Here is a 9,041-nt window from a genome sequence, read left to right on the forward strand (position 1 = left end):
CACACCACATGTATATGTATACACACACACACACACTCTGAAGCACCTGTCTTGTGGTAAATAGCTGTATTACTTTATCAAACTCCTGGTTAAGGTGACCATGAGCAGTCATGGCATCTTTCAGCTGTGCCAACTATGCATGTTGTTTTTCTTCCAACTATAGACTGGGAACTTGCACTACCACAAATGCATTTATGGGCTTTGTCAATACAAATGCCCTAGAACAATTAGAGTACCCACTAGGAAAAAATATCTTGGATATTGTTTTTGATCATATGGGAGTGTCCTATACCATCTCATGCATATCTTCATGACTTATGTCTGACAATTAAGTCATCTCCTCTGAAATAAAACTGAAACCAGAGGCCCCTCCCAACCAGGGTACTCTCAGACATTTCTCTAAAACAAACTACCTACTCCAAAGTTATATATTCACAAGTCTCAAATCACCACCAAACTGTTACCTTCTTTGAATATGCAGAAATATACACCTCTGCATTACACCAGGATGTAAATAGCTGCACATATGCAGCTGAAGTCTGTAGGGACAAGTGCATGGCAAAAAACAGAAACAAACCACAGTAAAAGAAATAGAATTTTGACTAAGAGTAATTCCAAGAATGATTGTCATCATCATTGAAATAAACTCAGGAGCTTAATAAAATCCTCAAAGCCAAATCTGAGATTAAAATAGCCACACAAGTCAAATGCAAGCACACAGCCTTTTTTAGTTTTGTTCATAATCTCAGAAGCACAGTGTAGTACTGACTGAGCTAATTGTGATTGATACCTACAAAGAGGCTCAAGATATAGATAACCTACTAGCTCAAACTTTACTCATCTCTCCCTTCCATCTATTCCGCAAGATATACTTGGAATGGACTTGCCTGTAGCTAGCAGGCAAGACCAAGTTCTGAAAGTGTAATCAAAAGTTAAAAATACTGTATCACTGGATCCTGACAATATCGCTGGATGCATCTTAAATAGTATGAAACACAATTTTAGCACCCCCTAACAACACTATTTAATTTCAGCCTCAGTACAGGTTTTCTATCAGTCAAGTGGAGAACAGCTATAGTCATTCCCTTGCATATGGGAGGACCTTCCACCAAACCAGGCAGTTACACATCCATAAGTCTGACCAACCTCATGTAAAGCCATGGAAAGACTTGTAAAACTATTCAGTAAGGATGTAGGGGGCCTTTGAACACTGGATCCATCTCAGTTTGGATTCGTCAAGGGTGGGTCATCCTTACTCAACCTGCTGCACTTCTTTGAAAAGGTCACCAAAGCAATGAATGAAAGTAAACCACATACCTCAGCCTGGCCAAGGCTTTTGACAATCCCCTACTGAGGTAAAGTAGAAAAGGTAAATAAAATGGGATAAACCCTTACAGCATCTGCAAAATTGCCAAAAGGCTCCCAGATGGGTTGCAGGAGATCAAAGTAGGGGAAGCTACCTCCTCAAAATGACCCATCTCCAGTGGAGTCACCCATGATTTGTTTGTGAGACCTCTTCTCTTAGGCATCTATTTCTCTGATGTTAAAGCCAATATGAAAGAGCTCTGAGTGACTAAATTTACAGGTGACTACAAGCATGCAGCAGTTATTGAAACAGTCAAATGACTTTAACTACCTTGCAGAATGGTTTGTCCCATATAAATAATTGGTGTCAGAATAATGAACTAATAATAAAGGCCAAAAATATATTAGAATATTCTTTGTGAAATTGTCTACCCCAGAGAACTAGTGCATTGACAATACACCCTTGAGAACTGACCCGTTTGTTTGAGATTTGGGAATTTGTTGACAGTGACCGAACTGTCATAAGAAAGTCCTTCTCTATCCTGCAGCTTATAAACAGAGGGATTGTGACCAAGATCTATAAATTTCATTGTTCCCCTTTGGTCAGCCCTCAGGCCAGTCATTGCATATAATGCCTCTTTTGGTATGTGTCTGTCCAGGCACATGCAACAATTGGAGTGCCCACAGAGATACTGTACTAATAGGATGCTAGGCTTAAATGATATATCCCATATGGACAACTTTAAAGCCCTTGCACTATACTCAATATCCTATAGACAGCAAAGAGATGACCTGTGTCTGGTATAAAAAGTCCTCTTCTGACCCATTACTCATGGACCTACTCACATGAACCAGTCAAATGTTATTAGAACTACTTGGTCCAGGGATGTAAACCTCTTCTGCAACATAAGCAAAACAATTTGATGGGACAGGTATATCTCAAAGAGAATTCATCCTGAACAGACTGCCCAACCACATAAAACAAAGCTCATTCCTGTCCATATTAAAGTGCAACTTGGATGTATTAATTGGTAAAACAAAATTTCCCCCAGCACTGCCCCTTGTGCTACTAATGGACAGAGGCAACCCCTAAATGCTTTATCCCATGCATGAGTCCCCACAGACTGATTATGCTATGATACCAACTATTCTCATTAGCAGTGATATATAATTATTGATCAAGGACTGGGTAAGGTCAATCTAACATCAAATGGGATAGGTTAATTCAAGAAAAAAAAAGGAAATTGGCTAGCCTACAAATGGCTGGCAAGGTCAGTTAGCATAATACTTAACTATGAACCTATAATAATTGCAAAATAAATAATGAAATTAAGACGTGTATTCAGTCCATGAGCCCGCACCCACCCCCTGAAGCCTTGAGATTACAAAAGCTGTCAGGTGCATTTTTAGAGCAATTGCCCAACCTTTTGACCCAATAATGGCATGAACAAAATACATAAGCAAGGAAAGAAATTCTGCATTACTCTCCAGTTTTTCCTGCACCCTTTAAACATATCCTACCCTGTGTAGGAGTGCACTGTAATATCTGTGGAATAAAGAAAGGCCCTCCCCCCAGATGCCAGGACATGCCACTATAGATGCTCTAAGCAAAGAAAGAAATGCAAGTGTTCTCCCCCTCGACTTCTAGGAAGAAATAAGCTGTATCTTTCAAAATATAAGTAAAATGTTCTCAAGGATACCTATATCATGTTTTGGAATAGTGCTTGCCTCCCTACACCTCCTAAAAAAAGATAGTTACCTTCTGAAAATCCCACTGATGCTGGACTGGGGTGATGGCACAAACTGCCAGTCATATTTTAAGTGGCTACAGTTAGACATGTACAGCAGGCTTTTTCACCTCTACCCCCAAATGACAGCCACCTTCCGATACCACTCTGCTGCCAGACTGGGACAAAACTAAAAGAACACATGGAACATAGTTCAATATGTTGCTTTTACGATGTATATGACATGCCTCCTTACCCCTACCTACCAAAAAATAACCACCAGTATGGGTGTGTGATGGTGAATTGTCAGGAAAATGAAAATAAATACACACTTTTATTCCAATTCATTGCTCCTAAACAGTGTACTCCCCTAGACAAGCTTATATTATACTAAAAAAAAATCTCAACTTCTTGGTGACCTTCTGTGCTGAATATTCTAAATCTCATTTTAAGGTGTTAGAAGAAAGCAGACCTCATGGATAAACCCACATAGAGACACATTGGGTATGCAGACTCCTCTGAGAAAAAGCCCCAGTTAAGAACTGAAGCCCTGATTTGTCAGTGTTGCTCACTGTGCTAATGATCAGTTATTTTTATACAGAGCTTCCTAGCAGGTGAAATATGGTTACTTGTCATGTGCAGTGCTGATGCTTGTGTTTCTAAAATGAAATAAATGGCTAACTTGTTACTCTTAAATATGCTTCAGCCCCCTACACACACACACAAGCCACAGCAATACTGGTTTTAATCTGATTTTAGCAAATACATTGACACTACTTTTGTCATGTCAAACCATTGACTGCTGTTTAGCAGTGATCTAACAGTAACAGGGTTAAGTTACTTGCATTTGCAGACAGACTCTGTCTGTCAGTTACATTCACTTTACATGGTACAGATCAGATGTCAGATTATGGCAAAAACTAAAGTATTAGAGTAGCAAAGTGTTCCAGCTTTCTTCATAGGAATACACACTACTCCTGAAAAGCCAGAATAGTGATGGTTTAAACTGGGAAAAATGACAAGAGGGTCAGTTATTTTTATTCACAAACGTGTCCCACCCCCTTTTCCCAACAGTAACACTACATAAGACAATCAGACATGCACCAACAACACTACATTTCTTTTAACCTAGCCCCTTCTCATATCTCTCAAGTGTACGTCATTATGAGGAACGTACCTCATTTTGGGGTCTTAAAAAGTTCATGTTCCTCGAAATTCCACATTGAAAGACTGTCGCACATTGTGAAAGGAATTTTTTTTTAAGTGAAATCATGGTAAATAGAAGTTAATCATATTTATTCATTAAAAGATCTTCTTTATAAGTAAAACCAGCATATTTTAACCATCTTATGACCTTCCTAGTTGAAGTTGTTAGTTAGCCATTAGTATGTGTTCCACATTTTGCCCATTTGTTCCACATTACGAGGGCTGGTGTTCCTCATTTTGGAGATGGAAGGTTGAGAGCTTTGCCCCTTTTCTGACTCTAACTTGAAATGCTCACACACCCCACCACACTGTCAAATGAATTTCCATTCAACTAAAACATTCACTCCAACACACACACACACTTGCACTATAAAACCTGTCTTTTTACCTAGCCCTTATTTCTAACCATACCCCTAATAAGGAAGCACAAGCAAACACTCTACCCCTGTTTAACCCTTAGTCTACTCTAAACCCATCCAATAAATATTTACTTACAAATACCATACAATCTATCCTCTTGCCTAACCCTAATTTGCCAATGCTCAAACATGCTCCCAATAAAGTTCCCTTACTTCTCCAATAAACATTATAATTTCCTCTGTAGGAATAAAACAACATTCAAACTTCATATGTTTTGTAAGACTTCACCTGAAAATTTCCCCAACAGCTCAGGCACCCATATATATTGATATATAGCTAAAAGCTAATAAAACTGCAAACTTGAATAGATAGATAATGTATCTCTTCTATAACGTATCTATTTTGCAAACTTTTATATGATGTGCCTTGTTTTAATGTACACCTATGGTGTAATTACCTTGTTTACCTTCTTGTAAATATATTTGCTTGAACTGTTGTTCTAATGGAGCCCAGGTCATGGCTGGAAAGTCCTTTTGGCCAGTCCACTCACCTAGTCAACAAATTGAATTGGTTAAAAAATGAATAAAAAAAACTTGCGTCGAATAGCATGTTGATAGTTGCAACTATGAGAAATTGTAGTATAAACCTCAGAGTACCATGTGCATCTTGACCATGCTTTGGTGTATATTAATGTTTTACTATTCAGGGTTTGTTATTCTGCCACCCATTGTTTACCTTATCTCTAATTGTACATATGTTAAAATGAGAAAAAAGTGATGAGAAAGTGTGCAGTAATCTGAATAATTTATGATAAAACCGTAGGGCTTCCATGAATGAGTTGGAAAAGGTAAGATAAACACACTGAGTGTTGTAGTGCAAATCTAAATGTGGTTTTGATTCTCTTCATAACTTAATGCATAATTCCCCCTGAGGGAAGTCGTTTTTTCTTTGATTCCTGTCTTCTCTACAAAAAGGAAATCGGCTCTCCTCCAAGGAGACCTTTTATCACTTTTCGAATAAGTTCCAAGTAACTAAACTCTCAAAATGAAGTAAACGAAGAAAGTCGTAATAAAAGGACAAACCCACACAAGAAGTATTAATATACATCACATCTTATGTATCCTCGCTAAAACTTAGTAAGAAGGAACCCCTTAGACGATAGGTCACCGATTTATAACGGACTAGTACTATGTTCAGGCCCCGGACTACTTCAGCATTGTACGGCTTACTAAGGTGCATCATATCTGCGGGCATTTTATGTATATACACACGCGCGCGCACATTTTCTCAAACCCTCAGTCAGGGAAAACCTTGCATATTGAGTAATTTACACTCCTAACATGAAAAAAAAAACATTACAATGACTGGACAGCAACATTTCTGCCCTCTTCACCTAGCATGTGCATAACATACCCTTCTGTTTGTCTTTAGGTAGTAAAACTTTATTTACAAGGGTGTTCACCATTATTCAGAAGACACATCCCTGAAAGTAGCACGTCAGCAATGCTCAGTGACTACTATCTTAATACTTCTTTGCAGGCTGGTACTCACCACCTAACCATTCCGAAGAAATGTTCTGAAGCAGGGTGAAAGGGATACAGAAGAAAGTTACCAACAAGTCGCTGAAGGCCAGTGAGCAGATGAAGATATTCGTGGCAGTCCTCATTGCTTTTCTGCGGATGATGATGTACACAACCAGGCTATTGCCGATAAGGGCCATTATGAAGATGATGACATACAGTACGAGAAAAATAACCTTAGCATTAAACGGTAGTTCGGGGATGTAAACCAGGGGTTTAAGTCTATAGGCAGAGATGAATTCTTCTCTGCTCATGTTGTGCTCTTCCAGCAGTTTGTTCAGTGCCTCTTGAGTTACGTTCAGCCTTTGCTCCATGGCAGTGATGTTGACCACCGAGGACGGGGGACATAGGGTGCTAATGTGGTTTTGCACGGACTGCAAACGTACAGGAGGGCTGGTGCATGGGTGCTGCTGATACCGAATCCCCCAAAGAACAGCTGGCAGAGGGTGCCCTGTCCTCCACCGTTAGCCTTATTTCCAACCTGAGGTTTTGTAACATCTGTTAATTAGCTTCCACACAGCTGCTTTCGATTGAATAAGTTCATTGGTGTGATCTGGATTTCCTTTTTGCGCACATGTTCTACACAGGAATGAGACTGTGAAGCGTGAATGATGGAGGCTTGCACATGGAATTAGCACCCTGTTCCGTCCCTGTGTACATAGCATTTGCAAAGCATGGTGATTTTACTCAACGATTGCTTCTGCTCTTTTCTGGATAAGATTGGTGGTCGGGGATTGTTTGGTTTCTCTGGGTCCTTATTAAACGTATTGGAGAAGAACTGCATACTGCGCGCTGCGTTCCCTTTTATAACTTAACTCTTTGTAAGGGGAGGGAGTGGGTGCGCCTAGACTTGTAGGAATACACCTTCCAGACTCCTGCAGTGGATCACTTTGTTCTGCTTGCCTTGGGACGTAAAGATGGTTCACGTATCCAAACTAAAATTATGAGGGTATGTTGTTAGACTCCTGCACGTACAGACTGAGATACCGATGCGCCGGTGTCTCCATGTCATCTGACATTTCATTATCACTTTCCTTAAATGACAGATATAACCCACCAAGGAGGTCTGTCCAGGAAATGTATTGTACTGGAAATTGAATTCAGAAACCGCGACTGTGAGCGCTCATTGCTTGTTTGGATAAGGAAATTACTTTGATTTATTTGCCTTTTTATCTGTATAGCTGGCTCCACGTGAGACGTGCGTCATCTTTTGAGCAATACATTCATAAACCAAGATTTAGCAGTAATTGCAACAGTACTGCTGTTGCACCTCCGTTACCAACATCTTTATACACTACATTTACCCCAAGTAAGCTGCAAATATTGGAACATCAAGGAATTCATTAATAACAGTGGCACTGACCAATGATACTTTTGTGCAGCGGTGTAACAGTTTTTACAATATACTAAATGTATTCCCAGCAAAAAAGAAATGCTAACGCAACGTTTTCAGAAAAAAAGGGGTCCGTCGTCTTCAAGCAGAACTGCTCTGACAGTCCCTATCTATCCATCCTCAACCCTGTTTCTCATTAAGCGGCGTAAGCGCATGAAGTCGGGTTGTCATTTTAGCAGTGATAATCATCTCGAAAGTTTTTACACTGCCGGGTAGCCAGCCGTGTCGCAGTTCATTCATACCACTCACTCAGTCTCACATACAACCAATTTAGTGCGTCTCTAGTCTACCTACTGCAAGTCTTCGGGACGTGGGAGGACAGGACACCTGAGTAGATGGAGGAAACCCACACGACTCCACACAGAAAGCACCCCAACTGAAAATCGAACCCGAGAACCTCGTGTTGTGGGATGGCAACACTAAACGCTGCACCACCGCGGCCACTTTAGTGAGTTCCTATTCCTAATCAGCACAATAGATCAATTTCAAATGACTTAAATTTGAAAATGCATGACACTGTTACAATTCGGTAGTTACAATAGGGGTACAATGCATGACACTGTTACAATTCGATGGTTACAATAGGAGTACAATGTGTGCCCTCTTCTCCAGAATCAGTAACACTTGATAAAATAAACTGGAAAAGTAAATCCAGAGAAGACAAGTGTAATGATGCCAGCGGAATACGAAATAAAGCACACTATTAACATTTGATAGGGCAGCGTGAAAAACTTAGTACTGTATGTGTGACTCCTGTTTGTCTTTCACTTAGAGGTATAGGTCATACCATGCGCCTATACTAAGGCGTAACAATGCATACGCTGTGTACCCATTTCAGTATTGTATATTAGATATTTATTATCCTGAATATCTCCTAGAAGCATTTTGATTTTATATGGCCGGAGTATTTACAGAACTAGTATGGAACATGATTCCAGATAACCTCTCTAAGAACATTTTTCTTAAAATAACGGGAAGAATTGTCGTCATCAATCCCTCTTTATACAATGGAATGGGATTTCACATCAGCATTACTCAGTGTGACCGAGCTATCAAGAGCAAAGACTTACACCGCCGGTTAGCAATGACTGAAAATTATGTATACACACATTAAACATTTAAGGAGCTATATTTAGAGGTGTCCCGTGGGGCAAAAAAACAATACCAGACTCTTGATAAAAATGTTTTGACTACAGTTTCGTGTCTATTGTGACGTTGCTGCTTTCCTCAGGACAGTAAACTTGCGTAGTTCCGAAAAACACGAACGTTATTCGTCGATGTTTGGTTCCCGCCACTAAATCTGAAGTCGGAAACAAGGATGACGCAGTAGTCACAGCAGCGATACTGTCGTGACTAAATAACCAACTTAGTACGACAATGAAGCGAAGACGGCTGAAGTGCCTTAAACTGCATTTGTGTTTGTAGTTTGCTTCGGTGACGGTGTAAGTTAATTTAAGCTACTCGGCCAGA

General features: G+C 39.9%; 1 protein-coding gene across 1 annotated transcript in view; it reads right to left on the minus strand.

Annotated features, from left to right (window-relative positions):
* Window positions 1-8,121, minus strand: part of LOC122811287 (pyroglutamylated RF-amide peptide receptor-like) — a 708,130-nt gene extending 700,009 nt beyond the window's left edge. Inside the window, exon 1 of the mRNA XM_044083029.1 lies at window positions 6,150-8,121. Within this exon, the coding sequence (XP_043938964.1) occupies window positions 6,150-6,492 (343 nt within the window). The 5' untranslated portion in view covers window positions 6,493-8,121. The remainder of the gene's footprint in view (window positions 1-6,149) is intronic.
* Window positions 8,122-9,041: the final 920 nt, after the last annotated feature.

This window comes from Protopterus annectens, chromosome 9.part0, assembly GCF_019279795.1.
Source record: "Protopterus annectens isolate FY-2018-M chromosome 9.part0, PAN1.0, whole genome shotgun sequence".
Lineage (NCBI taxonomy): Eukaryota > Metazoa > Chordata > Ceratodontiformes > Protopteridae > Protopterus > Protopterus annectens.